Source organism: Panthera onca, chromosome F1, assembly GCF_046562875.1.
Source record: "Panthera onca isolate mPanOnc1 chromosome F1, mPanOnc1 haplotype 2, whole genome shotgun sequence".
NCBI lineage: Eukaryota > Metazoa > Chordata > Mammalia > Carnivora > Felidae > Panthera > Panthera onca.
Window position 1 is genome coordinate 71,847,096 of NC_138355.1, and position 23,865 is coordinate 71,870,960.

At 52.3% G+C, this 23,865-nt stretch overlaps 3 protein-coding genes and 1 long non-coding RNA gene across 4 annotated transcripts; 3 read left to right on the top strand and 1 right to left on the bottom strand.

Moving 5' to 3' along the window:
* Nucleotides 1-754: 754 nt before the first annotated feature.
* LOC144615451 (uncharacterized) lies at nt 755-10,672 on the bottom strand. The gene is made up of 3 exons (XR_013553818.2): nt 10,166-10,672; nt 9,561-9,691; nt 755-1,385 (listed from the first exon to the last, which is right to left on the bottom strand). It is a non-coding gene; the product is annotated as an uncharacterized LOC144615451 (long non-coding RNA).
* Nucleotides 10,673-10,695: 23 nt separating this feature from the next.
* S100A3 (S100 calcium binding protein A3) lies at nt 10,696-14,180 on the top strand. The gene is given in 6 exon segments (XM_060644885.3): nt 10,696-12,069; nt 12,271-12,290; nt 12,561-12,691; nt 13,345-13,490; nt 13,842-13,911; nt 13,914-14,180. Coding segments are annotated over 3 exon segments (312 nt in total). The 5' UTR covers nt 10,696-12,069; nt 12,271-12,290; nt 12,561-12,691; nt 13,345-13,349; the 3' UTR covers nt 14,015-14,180.
* A 1,335-nt stretch (nt 14,181-15,515) lies between these two features.
* S100A4 (S100 calcium binding protein A4) lies at nt 15,516-17,970 on the top strand. Its single transcript, XM_060644886.2, has 3 exons — nt 15,516-15,640; nt 16,546-16,701; nt 17,673-17,970. Exons 2-3 carry the CDS (start codon nt 16,561-16,563, stop codon nt 17,835-17,837), a joined length of 306 nt encoding a protein of 101 aa, XP_060500869.1. The 5' UTR covers nt 15,516-15,640; nt 16,546-16,560; the 3' UTR covers nt 17,838-17,970.
* A 3,121-nt stretch (nt 17,971-21,091) lies between these two features.
* On the top strand, nt 21,092-23,409 carry S100A5 (S100 calcium binding protein A5). Its single transcript, XM_078442428.2, has 2 exons — nt 21,092-21,256; nt 23,179-23,409. Exons 1-2 carry the CDS (start codon nt 21,119-21,121, stop codon nt 23,320-23,322), a joined length of 282 nt encoding a protein of 93 aa, XP_078298554.1. The 5' UTR covers nt 21,092-21,118; the 3' UTR covers nt 23,323-23,409.
* The last annotated feature ends 456 nt before the right edge of the window (nt 23,410-23,865 follow it).

Consider the following 23,865-nt stretch of genomic DNA (forward strand, 5'->3'; position numbering starts at 1 on the left):
AAAGAAAGTCCCAACAAAGAAGGATATAACTTCAGAACAAAGGACAGACCTTGACATTCAATACTATGAGCAATCAGTTGTACTGGAATCAGCTCAAGAGGCATCAGTTAGTCTCATCCACCTGGCAGACCTTTGCATTGAGGACTTCTGTCAGGTTGCAGGCCACAGGCAGTGGCCCTATTTCAGCAAAGCTGTATTTCTTTTGATATTTGCTCTTAGATTGGCTCTAGTTTGAGTTCATTCTTCTTCTGTGTGTCTCTACTGAAAACTACCAGGTGCTACTTCATATCAACATCCTGATTTTTTTTCTACCATTTTCCCTAAACTTGTAGCAAGGTTGCCATCTGTTCTGCACACTGTGGTGCATCAGGTGACAGCCAAATGCTTTGCCACCTGCTAACAAAGTCACTGACTTTCCAGCGAGCAAAGGTGAGGTCCTCATATTTATTCTTTCTCTCTTCAATTAATTACACATATTAGGCTCTCTCTCTCTCTCTCTCTCTCTCTCTCTCTCTCTCTCTTTTAGTGGATCCCATTTCTAGTTACCAAATTCTTTACCAGTTACGACTGTATTCAGTTGTAAGGCCCAAGAAGCCTGACTAACAATGGCATAAAGAAATTTGCATTTAAGTGCCTTATAAAATAAGTCTGAGATTCAGAATTCAGACTCAGAGATGCTGTTCTGGCCCCCTATTGCTGCATTACATACCACCCAACACTTGGTAAATTAAAAAAAATATATTGTCTCTCAAGGTTCTATAAGTACACTGTAATCAGTCAATGGGGTTCTCATTTGGGACCTCTCATGCAGTTGAAGACAGATGTTGGGGCTGGAGTCATCAGAAAGTTCAAATTAATTCAGTTTCCAAGGTAGCTTACTCAATTATCCTGGCATTTGGCACCAGTTGTTAGCTGGGAGTCAGCTGGAATGCCTACCTGTGACCTCTCTATGTAGCTTGGGCTTCTCAGAACATGGCATCTAGGTTCTGAGAGGAAGTGTACCCAAAGTGAGCAGCCCAAGAGGCCCCAAAGGGGGCTATGAGGCTTTTTAAGATTTATCTCAGAAATCCAAGAGCGTCATTTCTGCTGCATTCTGTTGATCAGGTAAGTCATTATGCTGGCCCAGATTCAAGGAGAAGAGAATTAGGCCCCATCTTTTCATGTGAGGAGCAGTAGCATGAAGTTAACAGTGGCCATCTTTGGAGACTGTATACCATGGTCTGACTTCTAGCAACCATGTACAAAATGCAGTCACCTCCTTCCCCAAATCCACCTCATTAAGGCATCAACGTGAGGCCAAGGGTCTTGTCATCCATGTCAGGTCTGAATCTGGATGTCATCTCTGCATGTACCTCATCAAGAGTGGTTCTCCTTGACATGAAGATCTATGAACAACAGATTCAATACACAAAGGTGAGACAGGTAATAAATACTCCTAGTCAAAAAGAGTGGTGGTAGATTGAAGGCACAAAAGTGCCATTGGTCCATAGCAATTCTGAAATTGAGTCAGACACATGCCACCAGATTCTTGACTAGTGTCCAGTTCTGCTTCCTATAAGTGGTTCTTGGATCCACTCTCTTGGCTCTCGGTTTCATTTTCTTTAACTCTTTATTTTCTGTACACAATGTCTGTGTTTGTAGCTAAGCGGCTTTCTCAGCCTTGGGCCTTCTGCCCAAGGAAGTCGATCACCCAAAGCTTCTTTTGTTTGAATTGTCTCTATCCCTTTCAGTCAAAGTTTATGTAATTCCTTTAAAAATGTTGTAGACTTGGGGTGCCTGGGTGGCTCAGTTGGTTAAGCCTCCGACTTCAGTTCAGGTCATGATCTCACAGTTTGTGGGTTCTGGCCCCATGTTGGGCTCTGTGCTGACAGATCAGAGCCTGGAGCCTGCTTCAGATTTTGTGTCTCCCACTCTCTTTTCCCCTCCCCCACTCATGCTTTGTCTTTCTCTCTCTCTCAAAAATAAATTTAAAAAACATTTAAAAATTTTTTTAAAAAAGAAAAAAGGTTGTGGACTTCCTGTGTATCAACTTACAATTCACTTAATTAGACAAAAGCCACACTTAACAAATCTCTCTGAGACTGGTGCCTCCCTACCTTACACTGAGGGACAGGGAGCTGGGAGAAAGGCCCTCCTGTCTGAAAGGGTCTAAGAGGCACACTTCTTTCTTTCCTCTCCTTTCCTCTTCTTTTCTTTTCTATCTTATCTTATTATCTTAAATACAATTTATTGTCAAGTTAGCTAATGTACAGTGTATACAGTGTGCTCTTAGCTTCAGCAGTAGATTCCCATGATTCATCACTTATGTACAATACCCAGTGCTCATCCCAACAAGTACTCCCCTAATGCCCATCACCCACTTTCCCCTCTCCCCTGCATCCCCCACCTGCAACCTCAGTTTGTTCTCTGTATTTAAGAGTCTTTTATGGTTTGCCTCCCTCTCTGTTTGAAACAATTTTTCCCCCTTCCCTTCCTCCATGGTCTTCTGTTAAGTTTCTCAAGTTCCACATATGAGTGAAAACACATGGTATTTGTCTTTCTCTGGCTGACTTATTTCACTTAGCATAATACCCTCCAGTTCCATCCACATTGTTGCAAATGGCAAGATTTAATTCTTTCTTGTTGCCAAGTAGATTCCATTGTATATATAAACCACATCTTCTTTATCCATTCATCAGTAGATGGACATTTAGAATCTTTCCATAATTTGGCTATTATTGATAGTACTGCTATAAACATTGGGGTGCATGTGCCCCTATGCATCAGCACTTCTGTATCCTTTGGATAAATTCCTAGTATTGCAATTGCTGGGTCATAGTGTAGTTCTATTTTTAATTTTTTTGGGGAACCTCCACACTGTTTTCCAGACTGGCTGCACCAGGTTGCATTCCCACCAACGATGCAAGAGGGTTCCCGTTTCTCCACATCCTCTGAAATTCCACATGTATTTTCCTGAATTGTTATTTTTAGCCATTCTGACTGGTGGGAGGTGGTATTTCAGTGTGGTTTTGATTTGTATTTCCTTGATGGTGAGCCATGTTGAACATCTTTTCATGTGTCTGTTGGCCATTTGGAGGTCTTCTTTGGAAAAGTGTCTGTTTGTGTCTTCTACCCATTTCTTCACTGGATTATTTGTTTTTTGGGTGTTGTGTTTGGTAAGTTCTTCATAGATTTTGGATACCAACCCTTTATCTGATATGTCATTTGCAAATATCTTCTCCCATTTTGTCGGTTGCCTTTTAATTTTGTTGATTGTTTCCTTTCCTGTGCAGAAGTTTTTTATCTTGATCAAGTCCCAATAGTTCGTTTTTGCTTTTACTTCCCTTGCCTTTGGAGATGTGTCAAGTAAGAAGTTGCTGCTGTCAAAGAGGTTGTTGCCTGTTTTCTCCTGTAGGGTTTTGATGGTTTCCTGTCTCACATTTAGGTCTTCATCCATTTTGAGTTTATTTTTGTATATGGTGTAAGAAAGTGGTCCAGTTTCATTCTTCTGCATGTTGCTGTCCAGTTCTCCAGCACCATTTGCTAAAGAGACATTTTTCCATTGGATACTCTTTCCTGCTGTGTCAAAGATTAGTTGGCCATACATTTGTGGACCTAATTCTGGGTTCTCTATTCTATTCCAGTGTTCTATGTGTCTGTTGTTGTGCCAATACCATACTGTCTTGATGATTACAACTTTGTAGTAGAGACTAAAGTCCGGTATTGTGATGCCTCCTGCTTTGGTTTTCCTTTTCAACATTACTTTGGCTATTTGGGGTCTTTTGTGGTTCCATACAAGTTTTAGGATTGTTCTAGCTCTGAGGGAAATGCCAGTGCAATTTTGATTGGGATTGCATTGAATGTGTAGATTGCTTTGGACAGTATTGGCATTTTAACAATATTTGTTCTTCCAATCCATGAGCATGGAATGTCTTTGCATTTCTTTGTGTCTTCTTCAATTTCTTTCATAAATTTTCTATAGTTTTCAGCATATAAATCTTTTACATCTTTGGTCAGGTTTATTCCTAGGTATTTTATGGTTCTCAGTGCAGTAGTAAATGGGACTGATTTCTTGATTTCTCTTTCTGTTGCTTCATTATTGGTGTATAGACATGCAACCGATTTCTGTACATTGACTTTGTATCCTGCGACTTTGCTGAATTCATGTATCAGTTCTAGCAGCTTTTTGGTGGAGTTTTTCGGGTTTTCCATGTAGAGTATCATGTCATCTGTGAAAAGTGAAAGTTTGACTTCTTTGCTAATTTAGATGGCTTTTATTTCATTTTGTTGTCTGATTGCTGAGGCTAGGACTTCCAACACTATGTGAAACAACAGTGGTGAGAGTGAACATCCCTGTCATGTTCCTGATCTCAGGGGGAAAGCTCTCAGTGTTTCCCCATTGAGGATGATATTAGCTGTGGACTTTTCATATATGGCTTTTATGATGTTATGTTCCTTCTATCCTCACTTTCTTGAGGGTTTTTATTAATAAAGGATGCTGTATTTTGTCAAATGCTTTTTCTGCATCTATTGACAGGATCATATGGTTCTTATCCTTTCTCTTATTAATGTGATGTATCACACTGATTGGTTTGCGAATATTGAAACAGCCCTGCAGCCCAGGAATGAATTCCGCTTGATCATGGTGAATAATTCTCTTAACATGCTGTTGAATTTGATTTGCTAGTATCTTGTTGAGAATTTTCGCATCCATGTTCATCAGGGATATTGGCCTGTAATTCTCCTTTTTAGTGAGGTCTCTGTCTGGTTTGGGAATCCAGGTAATGCTGGCTTCAAAGAATGAGTCCACAAGTTTTCCTTTCATTTCTATTTTTTGGAACAGCTTGAGAAGAATAGGTATTAACTCTGCTTTAAATGTCACAGAATTTCCCTGGGAAGCCATTTGGTCCAGGACTCTTATTTGTTGGGAGATTTTTGATAACCGATTCAATTTCTTTGCTGATTATAGTCTGGTCACATTTTCTATTTCTTCCCATTTGAGTTTTGGTATTGTGTGGGTGTCTAAGGATTTGCCCATTTCTTCCAGGTTGTCCAGTTTGTTGGCATATAATTTTTCATAGTATTTTATATTTCCCTGATAATTGTTTGTATTTCTGAGGGATTGGTTGTAATAATTCCATTTTTGTGATTTTATCTATTTGGGTCCTCTCTCTTTTCTTTTTGAGAAGTCTGGCTTCTTTTATTTCTTCTTTCAAAAAACCGGCTCTTAGATTCATTGATCTGTTCTACTGTTTAAAAAATTCTATATTGTTTATTTCTGCTTCAATCTTTATTATTTCTCTTTTTCTGCTGGCTTTGGAGTTTCTTTGCTGCTTCTAGTTCTTTTAGGTGTGCAGTTAGGTTTTATATTAGGGATTTTCCTCGTTTCTTGAGATAGGCCCGGATTGCAATGTATTTTCCTCTTAGGACTGCCTTTTCTGCATCCCAAAGGGTTTGGGCTGTCGTGTTTTCATTTTCATTTGCTTCCACATATGTTTAAATTTCTTCTCTAATTTCCTGGTTGACCCATTCATTCTTTTTTTTTTCAACGTTTTTTTTTTTTTTTTTTATTTATTTTTGGGATAGAGAGAGACAGAGCATGAACGGGGGAGGGGCAGAGAGAGAGGGAGACACAGAATCGGAAACAGGCTCCAGGCTCCGAGCCATCAGCCCAGAGCCTGACGCGGGGCTCGAACTCACGGACCGCGAGATCATGACCTGGCTGAAGTCGGACGCTTAACCGACTGCGCCACCCAGGCGCCCCCCCATTCATTCTTTAGTAGGGTGTTCCTTAACCCCCATGCATTTTGGAGGTTTTCCAAACTTTTTCCTGTGGTTGATTTCAAGTTTCATAGCATTGTGATGTGAAAGTGTGCATGGTATGATCTCAATTCTTTTATATTTATTGAGGGCTGTTTTGTGAGCCAGTATGTGGTCTATCTTGGAGAATGTTCCATGTGCACTGGAGAAGAATGTGTATTCTGCTGCTTTTGCGTGAAAAGAGGCACACTTCTAAAATTATTAGAAGCCAACTTGTTTATCTAGATCTATGAGACTTGTCCTTAAATATTTTTAAGTCTCTACTTTGACTTCAGTTTTTCCCTGATCTCTTTTTATTGGCAAGACCCTGGATTTGATCTTTGTCCTGAAGCCATTTATTACTTCGAGAGCCATTTGCTGGCTGTAAAGATTGTTTGGGGCCCTCTATATTTCCTTTAAAAAGACTGAGTCTTTTAGTTCATCTCTTTCTTCTCATATCATATTTTATCATAGGCATCCAGAAGAAGCAGGCACTTGCAACATTCCGCCTAAACCTCTCCTTAGCTAAACCCATGAGTTCATTAGGTGCTCTTTCTGTTTTCCATATTACCATAGACAGTAATGTTCCCAGACATTCCACTGCTACATAACAGGGGTCACTTTTCTTTAGCTTCAGTAACAATTTCCTCACTGTCCTTCCAGTTATTACTACTAACCTCCTGGAGGTCCGTGTAGCTTTCAGTCATTGCCTGGTCCCAAAGCCAATGACACATGCTTCAGGTTTTTGTAATAGCAGCATCCCACTTTTGCAGGTCTTTGATGAAAGATTCAAGGAACCACCTCATGCTAACTTTCAACACTTTTTGTACCAATTCCTTTATCACTACATTTAGGTTTCTATTTGGTCTGCATCCCAAGGTACATCAATGGGCAATTAGACCAAATATTTTGTCATTTCATAACAAGGGTCCCGGCTTTCCACCCTGCACATATTGGGTTCTCCTGTCTCTCTGTCTTCCCTCCTCTGCTTAGCCAATTCCACACTTTAGATTCTTTTACTTTAGAACTCCACTTTCAGATGTAAAATTGTCTATCCATTTGGAATTTATTCACCTATGAATTGCAGATAACCTGACCAATAATAGCGGCTTTAATTGTCTTATATAACAAGAAGTCTGGGGTGGGCAGTTCAGGGTTGGTTTAGGGGCACTAAGTGTCTTTTCATTTTTTTTTCTTTTTTCTTTGTAACCTATAGTATATATGCTTTTCCCCTCTTGCATGCTGCTTCATGATCACAAGATGGCTGCTATACCTCCAGGTTTCACTGTCCATGTGCCAGTCTGGAAGATAGAGGAAGGGTAAGATGCAGAAATCTTCCACTGAGATTTATTTTTGAGAAGAGAGAGACAGAGCATGAGTGGGTGAGGAGAGAGAAAGAGGGAGACACAGAATCTGAAACAGGCTCCAGGCTCTGAGCTGTCAGCATAGAGCCCGACACGGGGCTCAAACTCACGGACCCCGGATCATGACCTGAGCCGAAGTCAGACGCTTAACCGACTGAGCCACCCAGGTGCCCCGAGACTTTGCTTTTTTATTATGCAGGAAGAACTCTCTCCAGGTATTTCCACTTGCAACTCTTTGGTCATAACAATGAAATATGATGTAATATGGCTTAGCTGCAACCAAGTAGCTTTAGCTGGGTATGTTGACACTTTGAAAGAAAAAAAAGTTAAAAAAATTAAAAAAAAAAAATTTTAAAGTAGGCTTCGTGCCCAGCATGGAGCCCAATGCAGGGTTGAACTCATGACCCTGAGGTCAAGACCTGACCTGAGGTCCAAAGTTGGATGCTTAACCAACTGAGCCACCCAGGCACCCCTAGGTTTTAATAATAAGGAAAGAGAGGCTGGGCAGTTGCTTTCTTACTTTTCTTACTTCCATGGGAAAGTGTGATGCTTGCCGGACACTTAGGAGGAGCTCAGACTAGAGCCCTGAAGACGGAAGGGAGCTGAGGGAGAAGGTACAGGGGACAACCTGCTCGTTCTCATGCTTCTGCGTAACCATGTGTCTGGGCCAGCGAGGCAGGCTGGTCAGGCCCAGCGACAAGAAGACAGAAGCCTGCCTGCTACCATCTTGTAGGAGAGGGCCCGAGATGGAGAGAAACACTCCCACAGCTGCTCTCTCAGCCCCGTCACTAGACTCTCTCCACAGAGGAGGAAACAGGGAGAGAGCAGCGTCTGCAGTTCCTGGAGGTGTCCCTCTGCCCAGGCTCTCTGCTGGGCCTGTCGAGCACTGTCTCCTTGAGTCCTCACAACGGTTGGAAGAGGGCTGTGCTGGTAGTAACTGCACTTCCAAGAGGAGGGAATCGGGGCTGGGAGAGTCGAATAAGGAGCAGTGCTGGGACTTGACCCTGGTCTGTAAGAAAGGCCTCACGTCTACAGGACACAGGATACTGGAGTCAAAGGTCTTCCTCCCCTTCTTCTGGCTACGTCCAATGCCTTGGGGTTTGTGTGAAGGCAAGGGGACTTGGGTGATGTGAGAGTAAGTGAGATGATTCATTTTCAGAAATACCAAATAAAGCTGTGCTGTCTAGTTACCAATAGGTTTGCAACCTATTGGAAATATGTATGAACCCCCTCCCCCCAAACAATAGAGTCCCAAACCCTTAGACATATCACTTTCTGGTTCTTCTTCCCCTCTCCATTTTGCCGGCTTTGCAATGAGCATGAGCCAAAGAACTGGAGTCTCTGCCTCACCTCAAGGAATGTACATTTGTTCCAATCAGACTACTTGTTGTCTTATGTGGGCACAGGTGACTTCTGGGTAAGGCTGTAACCTCTGTAGTGCTCAGCCAATGAGGAACCAGGGGAAGGACTTCACACTAGGAGGTGCCCCGAGCTTGCCTGTCCATCAGACACCTGCTCTTGCAAGAATGTTGGTTAAAGCCTTGCTTCACTGTGTTGTAAGTCTCCATGGTCCCTCCTTTGATTGGGTCAGTGGGTTTATTTCTCACAGGGGAGCAGAGTCCAGACCTTCTTGGTCTCTTGATTCTGAATCAAGGGGAAACCCGACTCACTTGGTGGTGGTCTGATTGCTCACGATGGATCCTGGCTTCTGCTGGGACTCAGTTCCCCATTCTTGGACTGTTTTGGCTGGTGGAGACTGGCCTCAGATGGCTGGGCATTAAATGGGGCTAATTTCTTTTGCTTCTGAGCATTTGACACACTAACAAATGCCAGACTTACCTAGCTGGTCGCAAGAATCCTCTCACAAAATCTCTGCTGAGGCAGAGCAGGACGGTCCAGAAAATGGCACTGTTCAGAGGACTGTTGGCCAAGTTACTTCCCACCTGCTCCTGGAGCTGCAGCTGGAAGGAGAGCCCCAGGAGAGCCTCACCTCCTATCGGGGATTGCTGCCGCCTCAGCCTTTGCTCTTTTGGGTCTACCCTTGACAGCCTATTGACCCTCCAAGAAAGAGGTACTGGAGTCAAAGGTGGCTTCTGAGACCGGGGAATGACTGAAATGGGGCTCCCCATGCTCCTAGCTTCAGGTCACATGATCTCTCCACCAACTCACTGCTCCCATCTGGGAAGTGGGCACAACTGGCATTGACTTGGCCATCAAAAGCGGTAGCAGGTCTAAGCCCCACAGGCTCTCCTTGGTCTCAGTTCAGACATCCCCAGCAAAGGTTTCTCTGGCTGCAGCCCCAGTAATCAAACATTCCCTCCTCACCTCCCCACAGGTGGCTTAGATGATGAGAAATAACTCGCATCAGAGGGACAACAGCTCATGGCTCCGTGGGGCTCGGGGACTGGGAGTGCTTACCCTGTCCCTTGGGCCCAGGTCCTTCTGGAACAAGCACTTGAATATCCAGGTGCTCTTTATTTCTCCTTGAGGTGAAGAACCAGACACTGACCTTCAGAGGGCAATGCAATTTCCCAAGAGCCTTTCAAAGGCTGTGGTGATAATAGTGGGGTCAGTGGAGGGGGAGGAGGAGAAGGAGAGAGAAGGGGAGAGGAAGGAGAAGGGGGAGGGCATGGGGAGAGGGGGAGGGGGAGGGAGAAAAGAAGAGGGGGGAGGGGAGGAAAGGAGAGGGGGAGGGAAGGGAGCGAGGGGAAGGGAGGGAGAAGGGAGGAGAGGGGGAGGGGGAGGGAGAGGGAGGGGGAGGAGAGAGGGGGAGGGAAAGGGAGGGGGAGGAGAGAGGGGGAGGGAAAGGGAGGGGGAGGGGAAGGAGGGGAGGGGGAGGGGGACAGGGAAAGGGGAGGCAGGGAAAGGGAGGGGAGGGGAGGGTGAGGAGGGCAGGGAGGGGGGGCAGGGAGAGGGCGGGGAAGGGGAGGGAGAGGAAGGGGAGGGTCAGTGCTGTAGGAAGTCCTTCCAGGTCAGAGGGCATCTCTCCCACCCTCCCACCCACAGGTGGGGCAGAGACTCACCTTCTAGATGTGCTGCCCTCCTCAGCAGCAGGCTCCACGCCTGCATCGGGGAGCTGTGGTGAGGGCTCCAAGGCACAGAATCAAGTGGACCGTGGAGGGTGGGGAAGGAGGAGCATCCAGGGAGCTGTGCCCGCCTCCCGGGTGAGCGCCCGCCCCTCCCCCGCAGCGGGCAAACAGGCGCAGCCTCACTCGGGGAAACGGGCTGCGGGCTGAGGACCCCGCACTCGGTGCCAGCCCGCCACCCCCCTTTCCCTTGGCACGGATACCACCAGCCTGGCCTACGTTTGTTTGTTGTCACCTGTGTCCCCCATTTGGTTGTCATCGCCACAGAGCCAGGACGAATCTGTCTTGTTTCTGAGCACACCCACGGTGCGTCAGACAGGTGACTTAAATAGTTACATGAATAATGAGTGGCTCTTAGGCCTGCCACTTGTTAGGTATGTGACCTCAGGCAAGTTACCTACCTCTCAGTTAACATCTGTGCCCTTACTGTGAGCAGGCACTGTGTGTGCATTTTGTACACGCTGATTCACGTAAGCCCCGAAGGAATCCCATGAAGTAGCCACCATTATTACCCTTGATCCTCAACAGATAGGGACGTGAGGCCCAGAGGGGTGGGGTGACCCTGCTTCAGCTCTGCCGGCAAGGCTGGGGTATCACAGGCTGGAGTCAGTGAGTGGCCTGGAATTGGATTAGCTGCTGGTCCCCACTTCTGTCCCCCCTGCTCCTCATAACCTTGCCTATAAAACAGGGCTAATCACAGCTCTCCCTTCCCTCCCCTGCTTGTTCCCTTCACCTGCAGGGGCTGAGTCCTCAAGGAGATGATGCCCAGGCTGGGCCTGGATGCTGGGCGCCCTGGCTGAGGTCAAGGTGTCGTGAGATCTGGGGCTGCCTCCACAGACAATAGGGCTTCTTTGGAGGCCTGGGTGCTGCTCTCGTCTCCCCCTTCCCACCCTCCTCTGGGTGTTGGGCTCTCGTGCTGTGAAACAGGGAGGGGTCTCTCAGGCTGGGGCATGCATGAGGGCACAGAGAAGTGATATGGAGGGATTTCCATGTCTGATAATATGGTGCTTTGTGCCTGCTCCAGCTAAAAATAACAAAAAATGCTGGATAGAATTAAAAAATAACATGTTTCAAAGCAATGAAGAGCTCACAGGGCAGTAAGAGAACGCTGAGTCCCAGAGGTGAGCAGGACACCAGGGCCCCTCATGCCCTGAGAGCACTGGCCCCGCTAAGCCAAAAGGACCTTTGGTTTCACAGTCTGTGGAGTGAGGAAGACAGAGCCTGAAGCCCAGCGTTCGTTGAGGAGAGGAGACACAGGGGCAGCCCCCATGATGCTGGGACCCCAAAGGGCTCCACACTCCAGCTAGAGCCAGAGGAAACCCAGCCCCACCCCATCGGATCCTCACGGAACGGAGGGCAGGACACAGACCTCAGGCTGTACGCACAGGGGGCCGTGCAGGGTCTGAGGTCACTCGCAGCACTTGGGGGCCGTGGGGGCCGCAGAGGAGTCAGCATGACCGTGGAAGGGCTCTGGCGGCAACTTGCCTTCCTCTTCCTCCGGGCCCGCTGAAGAGGGTCTCACACGGGGGAGAGCCGTTCACAGCTGAAAGTGACCAAGGACACTGATCCAGAGGCCAGGCAGGGAGGGTGTCTCATACCTCAGTGTCCTCACTTGTAAATAGGGGGGGCTAAGCAGATGTCTCCCAGATCCCCTTTGGCACAGGGGTTCCCTAGGGGTGAGGCTAAGTGTGCCCCCACTTTGCATGCTTCTAGGGTGCTTGTTCAGAGTGAAGAGGTGGGGACAGATGTGAGGGGTTAGCCTATCTCCTCCAACGGGCGCTGGAAGATCAGGGGTGGGGTGCTGCGCCCGGTCCCCAACTCTGGGGGCAGGCAATGAGGGGGTAAGTGTCTGTGGCCCAGACTTGGCCTTTGATGTGTGCATGGATGGGGGGGTAGTGGGGCTGGTAATAAGGGCCGCCAGGGAAGGAGGCAGGGGAGCCCCTGGGGGCATCCTCAGCTTGACCTACTTGGGCCCCCATAATTGCTTCCTTCCTTCCATGGGAGAGTACAAATAGGGATGTCTTGTCTCTTGCCTCCTACAGCTGAAACGCCGACACCAGTGGTGAGTGCCAGCTGCTTGGGTCCTGCCCTGGATTGGGTGTTGGGCAGTTCGGGGTCTGTCTCCTGGCCCAGGGTCTGGGTCTGGGGGCAGAGTGGTGAGCACAGCAGGGACCAGAGGGGTGAGGGCAGTCAGATATGGAGGGCTCAAGGGTTCTTTGTACACTCAGGGGTGTGCAGAGCTGAGGTCTGCAGGAGTGGGGGCCGCGGGCTAAAAGCACTGGTGTTGGCTCCCTTTCCATGTTGTCCCCCACCCCCCCTCTTCCTGCTGAAGCCTGAGACAGGCCAGGGCTATGCCGGGAAGAGGAATCCCTCCAGTCTCCAGGCACCCAGCTTCTGAAAGATCAAGCGCGGTGTCATCAGCCCGGCTGGCAGGAGCCCGAAGGGCCGCTGAGCACCTCTGAGGTTGCTATTCCCTGGGTTTGTGGCCCTTTCCTCTACTGAGAACCCAGACACCCTGCGCCACAGGGCTGTCACAAAGGGACCGCAGCCCCCAGCCATGCGCGCCTCTCACTCCACAGGGCCCAGCAGAGGGGAATCAGGGAGAGAGCCCTGGCACTGGCAGCGTGCTGCAGACTCCTGTCCCCTGGGGGACTGAGCAGGGAGGCCCTGGGCTCCCCTGGGAACAGCCCCGCCTCCGCTCCGGCTGTTTCCTACAGAAGGAGCTGGGATCCTTTAGGCCAGGGGGCTGTGTATCTCATGGGGTGGTTGGGGCCGAGCCCTTCCTGGGTGTCAGGGATGCCCAAAGGCAGAGAACTGGGGAGTCCTCAGGGATCCCCAGTATGGGGGTGCAGTCAGGGGACAGGGCACTCTCCCTGAGAAGTGTGCGGTGATGTTAGGGAAAAGAGACCTCTGCCTGGAGAATAACAGTGGAGGCAGTAGGGGGAAAATTAGAAGGAGCCGGAGAGCTTAAGGGAGAGGGCTGCTCAGAGGAGGCGGAGCTTGTGGGGCTGGAAGCAGAGTGGAGATTAAGACAGGACTGGGAGCAGACCCTGGGAAGCACAGAGGGCAGAGGTGCCCTGGGCCTCTGGTGTGAGTCAGCCCTTGTTCTCCCACAGTGAGTATGGCCACACCTCTGGAGCAGGCGTTGGCTACAGTCGTGAGCACCTTCCGGAAATACGCAGAGCTCTCCGGGGGCAAGCACGGGCTCTGCCAGGCAGGGCTCAAGGAGCTGCTACAGAAGGAGCTGCCCACCTGGACCCCGGTGAGCCCCCTGGGGGCCCAGGCTGCAGGGCAGCACTGCCTGGACTCTGCAGAGGCAGAGCTGGGGACAAGCCCCCGGCAGGTGGGGTACAGGCGAGGCTGTGGGCCCCTGAGTTCTCATCCGTGTTTCGGGAAGACAGTCACTGGACCTGCTGCTTTGCAGGGCTGCCGGGAGGACTGATTCACAGCACTGTGGAGAGTTCCTGACACATAGTAGGCACTCAGCAGCCAGCAGGGGGTCTGAGAAGGAGGGTTCAGGGGGCACTGAGGTTCAGGGGAGGTGTGGGACCACCCAGGAGGGGAGGGTGGGGTGGCGGCACGCTCTGTCCTCAACCTTGCCCCCCCCGCACAGATGGGGCTCCGAGAGTGTGACTACGGTGCATTCATGAGCGTCCTGGACACCGACGAGGACTGCAAGGTGGACTTGTGGAGTACGTGCGCTCCCTGGCCTGCCTCTGCACTTTCCGCCACGACTACTTCAAGGACGTGACCCCCGTGACCCCCGTGACCCCCTGCTCCCAGTAGGCTCTGCTCCTGAGGACGGGGGTCTGCTCGGGCAGGACCTGTCCCCCCACCCCCGTCCTGCACCTCCAGCATCCCAGCTAGAGGGTCACAAAGCTGCTGCCCCCTCCCACGGCCGTGACTGTGGTGGGGAAGGGCACATTCAACCCCTAATAAAGTGCTGGTGTCACTTGGTCTGGTCTGCTTCTTCTGGGAGGACAGCCGGGGCCTGGGGCAGAGTCTTCCCTTCTCTCTGGTCTCAGGGCAGGTGTCAGCTTGGCAGCAGCCTGGTCTCCAGCTCTGGCAAGAGCGGTGGGGTCAATACAAGGACAGCGTCCGGGGGCTTTGGGGGGTTCTCTTTCTCCGTCTCTCTGGGGTCTTTGGAAGGCAGCTGTGCTCACCGCTGTACCACCAAGGCTCTCTGGGGTCTTTGAAGAAGAAGCTCCCTTGGGCTGCCAAGGAGGACGCCAGGGCGTCCGTTCCCTGGGGACAGAGCTCAGTCCTCTGTGAGGCCGCTCTGAGGAGGAGGGTAGGGGTGGGGCGTAGGGGTGCGGCAGGCTTGTCCCTGCCTGGCTGTGGGAGCCCAGAGAGCAGAACTAATAGGATTAGGGTGTCTGAGGTCTGACCGGGGTACTGCTCCTGGCCAGGGAGGCGTGCCGTGCCCTGCATTGGAGGGGGAAGGGGACACCTGGAGACAGACCCCGCCCCTGAGGCTGTAACCACGTGAAGGTCAATTCAGGTTCATACCGCACTCTGAGAGGCTGACCCCGTTCCCTGCCTTCCTTGTTTTGTGGGATTGCTCCTCTAACTTTGCACCCCACCGTGCCTGCTTCACCTTAACACCGTCCCGACTCCAGATGCCCCCTCCCCGGCCACTCTGGGTAGCTGCAGTCCATCCCTGAGCCCTGCACCTGGCTCCCACTCCATCACCGCCTCAGCCAGGACCTTCGTCCACTGACATGCCTGGGATGGTCCCAGCAGTGACTTTGGGTGTTGGCCTGTTCCTCCTCCAGACTCCCAGCTCCTGCCCTGGGCCTCACTCAGCATGTCAGAGAACCCTCTAGAGAGGGGAAAGGCAGCAAGAGCACTGAGCCTGGGTGCCCCACCCCCCCCCCCCCATAGTTCCCGGGCAGCCACATTTCTAGGGCAAATCTTGTTTAAGGCTTTATTTAATTTATTCTTTTAAGCAGGCTCCACGCCCAGTGTGGGGTCACACAACCCCGAGATCGAGAGCGGCACACTCTACCATCTGAGCCAGCCGGGCGCATTTCCAGGGCAATGTCTCACTCACCACCCCGTACCCCCTTTTCTAGGTGCCCAGTGGGACCACTTCCTCCCTGGCCCCCACACCCACGGCACAGACTTCTTCTGGCTCCTGAAAACTCAGGTTGTGCTGGGCCACCGGGGGGGTGCCCACCCTCCTGAGAGCCCTGCCTGTGTGGGCTCCCCATTGCCCAGCGTGCCAACCCAGGGCAGGGAGCTGGGTTTCCAGCAGGGCTGGTGGAGGGGCCGCAGGAGGACTGTCTCTCCCTCTTCCCCAACCCCTGCCATGGGCAGGGCCTGGCCAGGGTATAAATAGCACAGACCGCTGGGCTCTCCCCACTCTTCCCCTCTTCTCACCCTCTCTTCTCGTCTCTTCCTCTTGGCCTGGTGAGTCGTGGCCTCCCAACTAGCACACAAGGGTGTCGGGCCGAGGCTGGGGCAGGACACAAGGGTGTCAGGCCGAGGCTGGGGCAGGGTGGGCAGAAGGAGCGGCTGGTGGGGGCCAGATGTGCTAAATGGGTCCAGTGTGAGATTCCGATGTGGAGGCCCTGGGGTGTGTGTGTGTGTGTATGTGCGTGCACCTGTGTGCATGCATGTGCAAGAGGGAAAAAAAACACACACACAAAAGAAGTGCAGGTGGCTGGATCTGACCTAGCTGAGCGGTACTGAGATGCTGGCTTTTGCACATGCTGTTGCTGTGGTATGTGATGGTGTGTGTGTGGCATGTGGGTGTGCACATTGGCTTGTGTTTGCTGGTTGCACAAGCCTGTGTGTGCACACTTGAGTGTGGGGAGCCAAGTGAAGGCAACTGTGGCCGTTTGTCTGGTCGTGTCCTCTGAGCTTCTGCCCTGCACCCGGCAGCACAGCCAGAGGCAGCTCGCCTCCCCTCCCCTGCATCCCTGCCCCCGCCACTTCACCCTGCCCCTCCCTACTCTAGGGCTCGGTCGCTGGTTTTTTCCGCTGCAGGCCCCTGGGCAGGCCTCCAGCAGCACCAGGGTGCGGCTGCTGTGGTCACGGGAGGCCTGAGTGAGGGGTGGAGCCGTCTGGTCTGTTCGAGAGGCCCAGCCTGAGGGAGGCTGGGGAGTTTGCTGCCTGAAGCATCCGCTTCCCACTGTGCACCTTCCCCACCAGGAGCTGAGCCCCGCCGTTCTGGGGTCCTCCTCTGGTGGCAGCAGAGTGTCATCAAGTGCTCCCTGAGGGATGGGAGTGGGATGAGACATTCTGACATTCTGAACACAAAGTTGAGGGTGGGGATGGGGAAGCTAAGGGTGTCTCTGGGACCCTGTCCTCAGATCCTGACTGCCACCATGGCGTACCCCCTGGAGAAGGCTCTGGATGTGATGGTGTCCACCTTCCACAAATACTCTGGCAAGGAGGGTGACAAGTTCAAGCTCAACAAGTCAGAGCTAAAGGAGCTGCTGACCCGGGAGCTACCCAGCTTCTTAGGGGTGAGTGGCCACTGCCTGGGAGTAGGCCCCATGTGCCCCCTTCCCCACAGAGGAGGGGCAAGGCCTGGGTGGGGGCTGTAGCCACAGCAGGCGTCTGTCACCGAGATGGGGAAGTTGGGGCAGAGAGCTTGCCCTGACGGCTTGGTTGGAAACACACTGAGCACCTACCGCTCTCTTCCTAGAGCCCAGCAGGAAGAGGGCTGGGAATGAACAGGTAGGTTGCGGACCAGACTCTGCCAGGTGCTTTGCACAGCTTAACTGAAGGGAAACAAAAGCTCAGGGAGGCTAAATAACTTCCTAAGGTAGGCAGAGTGCAAAGCCGAGACCCGCGAGTCAGGACTGTCCTGTTGCCATCAGTCCAGCAATGAACAATTTTTGAGTCTGGCTTGTGAATGTGAAGACACAGTTATGGAGACACATGCTTACTGCGCCCCCCTCCCTCCGCCCCCAGCAATCACAGCTCCCATCTATATCAAACTTTATGCAGTTTATGCGTTACTTTCTAGGTGCCTGAGTAGCTCAGTAGGTTAAGCATCTGACTCTTGATTTCAGCTCGGTCATGATCTCATGGTTTGAGGGTTCAAACTCCGCATTGGGCTCCGTGCTGAGCGTGGAGTCTGGTTGTTATTCTCTCTCTCCCTCGGCCCCTCCCCCCACTCCCCCCTCTCTCAATAAACAAATAAACATTGTACATTTACTTTCGTGACTATTGTCTGACTGGATTCTTGAAACAACCTTGCGGAAGACACTGTGGTCCCCCTCTCCAGCTGCACCCAGGTACTCAGACGTCCTCACCCCTCAGGTTGACCTTCTGTGGCCCCAGCTTAGCCCCTGAGAGCCCAGAGCAGAGTGCCCAGGGCAGGCCTCCTGGGAGTGGCTGCACTCCTGTGCCCCCATCTGGAGATGGAACCCTGGTCTAGACTCGGCTCCATCCAGGCTTTGTGGTTCTACCTGTCGCCTCTTCCTTGCAGAAAAGGACGGATGATGCGGCCTTTCAGAGACTGATGAGCAACTTGGACAGCAACAAGGACAATGAAGTGGACTTCCAGGAGTACTGTGTCTTCCTGTCCTGTGTCGCCATGATGTGCAACGAGTTCTTTGAAGGCTTCCCGGATAAGCAGCCCCGGAAGAAGTGAATGCCCGTCATGCGGGTGGGGGGCCTGCCAGCTGGGGTCTCACCTGTTGGCAGTGGCCACAGGGCCTCACCCTGGCTCCAGCAGGTGTGTGCACGATGTGGATAAGTTCAATAAAGATTCTTGGAAGCTTTGAGGCTGACGGTCTGAGACTCTGAGTATGGGTGGGAGTTGAGGGGCATGTGGGGGTAGGGAGCCCTGGCTGTTGGCAGCTGTTTTGTGCGGAGCCAACTAGTGAAGGAAGGAAGGGGTGAGTGGAAGGGCGTCCATGTGCGTGTGTGCATGATGGAATTGACTAAGGGGCCGAGGGCAAGGAAAAAACCCTCTAAGACTTGGAACACCCCAGCTGGGGGGTCTTGGCCAGCACACTGTCTCCTCCCACCCCAGCCTCACCTCTGGAGGGACTGAAGGTCACATCTGCTCCTGGCTGGGGTCTGGAATGGAGTTTGGGCATGCCTGGGGCGGGGGGCGGGGGGAGGGCTGAATCAGGAGGGCCCTGCCCTGCCAGGCCCTGCCACCCTTGGGAGGCCACACCATTGCAGCAGGCTGAGGATATCACCCTCTCAACCTTTGTTCCTGCCCCCAAAACCGTGGGCTGAGGGCTGTTATCACTTAGGATCCTGGCCCTTCAGAAAAGGACAAAGGGCCTCAAAGGGGCGACAGGAGGGTGGAAGTGAGGGGGTTGGGGGGTGACCATAATTTTTGAGATGAAATTCCAGACACATGATCTGATAAATGAAATAGGAATTTTCCTTAGCCCAGAAAATATCAGTCATGATGTTCCTTCCCTTCGGATTAAAGGCTGGTGGGTAACTGACCCCACACTGCTGGCCACCTGGGTGGTCTGGGGGCCTTTCAGAAGGAGGCAGGTAAAGGTTGTGTCCAGCAACAGGGGATTTTGGTTTTCTTGACCTTTCAAGCTTTCCCTTTTCTTCTCATTACATTCTGTTTTTCTCTCAAGTGTCAGAGGAGTGGGGCAGGTGACTCAGATGTTCCCTGAGTGTGACTGCAGAGGCCCGGGTAGGATTTTGGTCCAGGAAGAAGCCTGCCTCCTCCCCTTCTGTCTCCCCCTGGCTGCCCTCCGGGGAGCCTTCTCCTGCATCATCTCTCTGCTTCGGAAACTCCTGTTGCTCAGCGACCAGTCCCTGTGGCCTCTCCAGACCTGCCAGCTGGGGCGGGGGTGGGGGGGGGGTGGGGGCAGCGAGGAACACCCAGGCAGGCCAGGGGGAGGCTGTGGCACCCACAGGCGCGAGCCCCTAATAGGCCAGCTCTGCTCTCAGAGAGAGAGAGGGAGAACAGAGGGGGGAACGATGTCCCTCCTGTGATTCAGGCAGCTCCCCCTGACTCTTGCCCCATTCATTCCTGCACCCTGAACCTGTTTCCTCAATCCGCAGCCTCTACCCATCACTGGGCCCTAACTCTTCCTGGGTCCCTTCCCTGTCCCTGATTCTAAGTCTCTGACAATTCTTTCCCACGAACAGGAGTGAGGTTTAGAAGAAATCATTCATTTAAAAGCCCTTTAAAAACCTTAGGCTCCATACTTGCTAATGACCTTGACCACGCCCTTGGCAGGAAACATCTCCCCTTCTGACCCATCTCAAGGTGTATCTGCTCTGCTCCTGGTGTGGGTGGGAGGGCCCCAATGTGGAGAGTGACTAGGGCATGAGGAGATACGCTGTTTTTGGCCCATGCTTCCTGGGTCTTTTTTCCAGGGATTTTGGTTTCTCTTCCATCCTGTTGTCCCATCAGATTGTGAGTGTTGATCTGTGGTTGGGAAAACAAAGTTTCTGGGACTGAAGATGTGTGTGCCATGATGAACCCTACATGCTCCCTTCCCCTCTGTTTGGAAACCAGGAAGGTACTGGCAGAGGGGTTTCTCCCCAGCCCCATCCCAAGAGGCTCTGACTCCGGCCTTCTTAGGTCCCTGCCCTTCTCATTGGCTCTTTTCTTCCCCTGGTTTCCTGGGGACCAGAGCAAGGGAATAAAGGCAGGGAGTAGTGGGAGGGGGACTGTTTCTGCTGTTGTCTGCCCTCTCCTTCCCTGGTGAGTCCTTCCTTCTCACCTCCTTGCTCATCTGTACGGTGGGGCAAGCTGGGCGTTGAGGCCAGTGGGTGACAGGCTGTGGTGACCACCAGCAAGGAAGACCTGGCCTGATGAGTGGGCATGTGCTCAGGAGGGAAGGCGGAGCCTGGAACCGTGGCTGTCAGAGTTTCTGGAGAAGTGGCTCTGGGCACCGAGGTGTGATCGGAACCGCCAGGATGCTGTTGCAGACGCCCAGAGGCCCTTCCCTCCACTGTGGTCCTGGCTGAGTCTCCGGAGCTGGGGAGAGGCTGAGGTTTTGGGGTGGTAAGAGGCGAATGACAGATCCAGTTCAAGAATCAAAAGGTGGGCTTTGGGCTGAAGGCAAGAGCCAGCTGCCTCCTCCTTCTTGCTCTGGACTCCACACAGATTTACCTGGCGCCCCCAGGTTCCTTGGGTGTTGTCCCTTTCTTCAAGTCTGGTGGGGAGTGGTTTTCAAGCCTGAGTCATGGGAGCTCCAGCTGCCACTTCCCCTGGTGGGCATGACAGTGCTGAGGGACACAGGGGACCCATTCAAACCCAACCTCTGGATCCAGCTTTCAGAGTGATCCTGGAGATTTCAACAGTGCCCGCCCGCCCCTGCCCCGCTGTTGGTCTGTGTGTGCAGTTCTCAGGGCCAGAGACTGGAGACCAGCTGGACAAGTCCGATGACCTCTCCCCAGTGTCCTGCTGAGATATTATCTCCCAGTTCCAGCCCCAGCCCCCTCCAAACTCTGGACTCTCTCTTTGCCCTGTCCTCCACTTCTATAATGGGACACTCCCCACTAACAGGTGATTCAGGCACCCAGGCCAAGGAGGGTGATTAGGGTGAGGGCTGCCTCTGACAAACAAGTGCCCAAGCTAGATGGGCCAGGGACCCTTCTCAACTCATCATCTGCCTCCAGTTCATCTTCTGGGGAAGTCCTCTTGTCACCTGCCCCTAGAGCCCTCTTCCAGCATCTCCTAAGCAGGAGAGTGTGTAGGCTCCTTTGGGGGATGGTTAGTCTCATCGTCCCGGCTCTTCCAAGTTTGCCTTGGGTCTTATTACAACCTTCCCTGGCACATTTGGGTCCATTTGTTGGTAGATTTCTGTCTCATCCAGGGTTCCAGTTTCTGGTCCTTTAGAGAAAGCCTTGGGGCTGGGCTGGTGATGGGGAAGCAGAAAGTCCGGTTTCCGGAGGATGGTGATCCTCTCCTCCCGCTTCACCCTCCAGAGCCACACACTGATGGAGACACCTCTTGAGAAGGCCCTGACCACTATGGTCACCACTTTCCACAAATATTCGGGGAGAGAAGGCAGCAAACTGACCCTGAGCAGGAAGGAACTCAAGGAGCTGATCAAGAAGGAGCTGTGTCTTGGAGAGGTAGGTGACCTCACCCCCACCCCAAAGCCCGAGTGCTCCCTGTGTACATCATTGGGGAGGAGGAAAGAAGGGGAAGCACCATATCACTGTCAAGGGCTCCCCTCCTGTGATGTTGGAAGCCCAAGCTACAGGGACACACATCTGCCCTCCAAGTGCTCTAGTGTCAGCCAGGAGCAGGATAGCTCAAGGGAACCATCAGAGACCTAAAGCAGAGTGTGGACATCTTGGGCCAACAGATGCAAGAGCTCTATGCTGGGAGATGAGTTGTGTTTCACTGGGAAGGAGGAAGGGTGGTGTCCAGAGGGTGCATTACATTCCGTGTGAAAGTTTAAATTTTTTTTTTTTTTTTAACGTTTATTTATTTTTGAGACAGAGAGAGACAGAGCATGAATGGGGGAGGGTCAGAGAGAGGGAGACACAGAATTGAAACAGGCTCCGGGCTCTGAGCTGTCAGCACAGGGGCCCGATGCGGGGCTCGAACTCACGGACCGCGAGATCGTGACCTGAGCCAAAGTCGGAGCTCAACCGACTGAGCCACCCAGGCGCCCCTCCGTGTGAAAGTTTAGAAGTCAGAGAGCCTTCTGTGTTGAGGCCAGGCCCAGGCAGCCATGGAAGAGCCTTTGAGAGGGATCATGGGGGATGAGGGGTGAGGGTGTCCAGCTTGAGCTGGGTTCAGCTCAAGGCCAGGGCCTGCACCTGACTCTCCATGTCTCCAGGACTCCCAGCTGGCACTGACACAGGGACAAAAGGGGTCATTCTGCTAGTTGTGACACAAGGTTGGAAGGAGACAGATTGCTTCTTGCCAGATGGTGAAGGTGGGAGGTAGCTGACCAGGGTAGGTGGGAGTGAAGGCCTATGAGGAAATTACTATATTATTTTTACAGTTAAAAAAAATAGAGGCTCAGAAACATGATCCAACTTGTCCGAGGACACTAGTGAGAGGCGAGTACTCCCTTTTTCTTTGAAAATCCAGGGTGGGGTCCTTTCTGGTCGCATCCTGAACCTTGGTGGGCCTCCCCAGAGAGACTCTCTCTGAGTTTGGCCCTTTGGGCAGCGACTGGAGCAGGTGTGGGTATCACTGAGCCTGCCCTCTGCTTTCCCGCCAGGTTGTCTGCATCCTGGAGTTAATGAGGGCAAAGGAAGGGGCACGGGTCCCTTAGGGGTTAATTACAGGGGGACAGAGGCCCTGGGGGAAGGCCTAACTTTAACAGGAGCCCAGACCGGGGACAAGGATCTCGTCACAGAGAGGTTGTTTCCATCTCCATTTGTCCTGACGTCTGTCTCCCGTGGGAAAGCGGGAGCTGGGGGCAGTGAAGAGGGGAGGGCAGAGCGTGTCTGTATTTTCTTCCCGTCCCACCTGAGGGCCCTGTCTCCACCCTCTTGGCGGAACAGGACTGGGAGAGCAAGGGACCAGGCAGGGTGTAGCTGAGTCAGGGACTCCAGTCCACACGGCTGGGCTGCAGGCTCTCCCCGCAAGGGAAGGCTGGGGTGGCTGCTCAGATCCAGCACGTTGATCTCAGGACGTGCCGTCCGGGTCGGTCCTCAACTATCCTCTATGGGGTAAGCCTGAGACTTGGATCATGCTCAGTACCACGTGGTCACCAGGACATTTCTGCTAGACATTGTATAAAATGTAGAGACTGTTTCTCTGGATGGTGGAAAGTGTTGTGGAAAAGGGAGGCTGGATGGGCTTTCCTACTGACATTTGCTTAGATTCAGGAGTCAGACCACTGAACCCTTGCATGGTTCCAGGCCTGTGCTGGGTGTGGGCTGGGGGAGTCTGGGGGTCGAGATGTTCAGAGTGCTGCTGACCCCGCTGAGGGTCACCCTGAGGCTGCCCCGAGGGGGTGGGTGGCACAGTGCAGTGGTGAGGCAAGGCTGGGCAGGGTGGCTGACCGGACCCTCTCTCTGGGCTCTCTAAGAAGATGAAGGAGAGCAGCATTGATGACCTGATGAAGAGCTTGGACAAGAACTGTGACCAGGAGATCGACTTCAAGGAGTACTCAGTGTTCCTGACCACTCTGTGCATGGCCTACAATGACTTCTTCCTGGAGGACAGCAAGTGACCAGAGCTCAGCCCCTTGCCCATGGCCTCTGTAGCTCCTCTTGCAGACCCTCTGTGGACCCTTGCCCTCCTCTCCCTTTCGGACAGACCCTGCTTCGGCCTTCCCTTCTGGCAGGGGAAATAAAAATGTTTGATTCCAGGCTGGTTTTGAAGATATCTTGTCCACCTGGGTTGGGGGTGTGTGGCACAAGGCAGAGCTTCTCTTCCAGGGGGTTGAGAGCCTCTGGGGTTAGGGTCCTGGGCTCCGCCCCTACTTCCTGCCCTCCTTCAGTGTGGATGTCACTGAGTTTACTGGGCTTCCAGAAAATGGGGAAGTTGGGCCAGGTTTTCACTCACTTCCAAGAGAAAGCTAAGGGAAGAGCTTGGGGAGGGGCGGGGGGGGGGGGGGGGGGAGGCTGGGGTGTGGCTCCTGAGTGCAGCTGTGGGCAAGCCAGTCCGAGGCCACAGGAGGCCACCCTGACAACACCCTTGCCAGCCCCCTTTCCGTCTCCCCCAATTCCCCCTCAGCAGCAAGCTCCTCCCCCCCCCCCCCCCCAATCTGTGG

What these genes read in the sequence shown, in the direction of transcription:
- S100A5 (XM_078442428.2), top strand. Translation starts at nt 21,119, where the DNA reads ATGGAGACACCTCTTGAGAAGGCCCTGACCACTATGGTCACCACTTTC. An exon ending in AGGAGCTGTGTCTTGGAGAG is followed by an intron (nt 21,257 to 23,178) that starts GTAGGTGACCTC and finishes GGGCTCTCTAAG; the next exon opens with AAGATGAAGGAGAGCAGCAT.
- S100A4 (XM_060644886.2), top strand. Translation starts at nt 16,561, where the DNA reads ATGGCGTACCCCCTGGAGAAGGCTCTGGATGTGATGGTGTCCACCTTC. An exon ending in AGCTACCCAGCTTCTTAGGG is followed by an intron (nt 16,702 to 17,672) that starts GTGAGTGGCCAC and finishes TCTTCCTTGCAG; the next exon opens with AAAAGGACGGATGATGCGGC.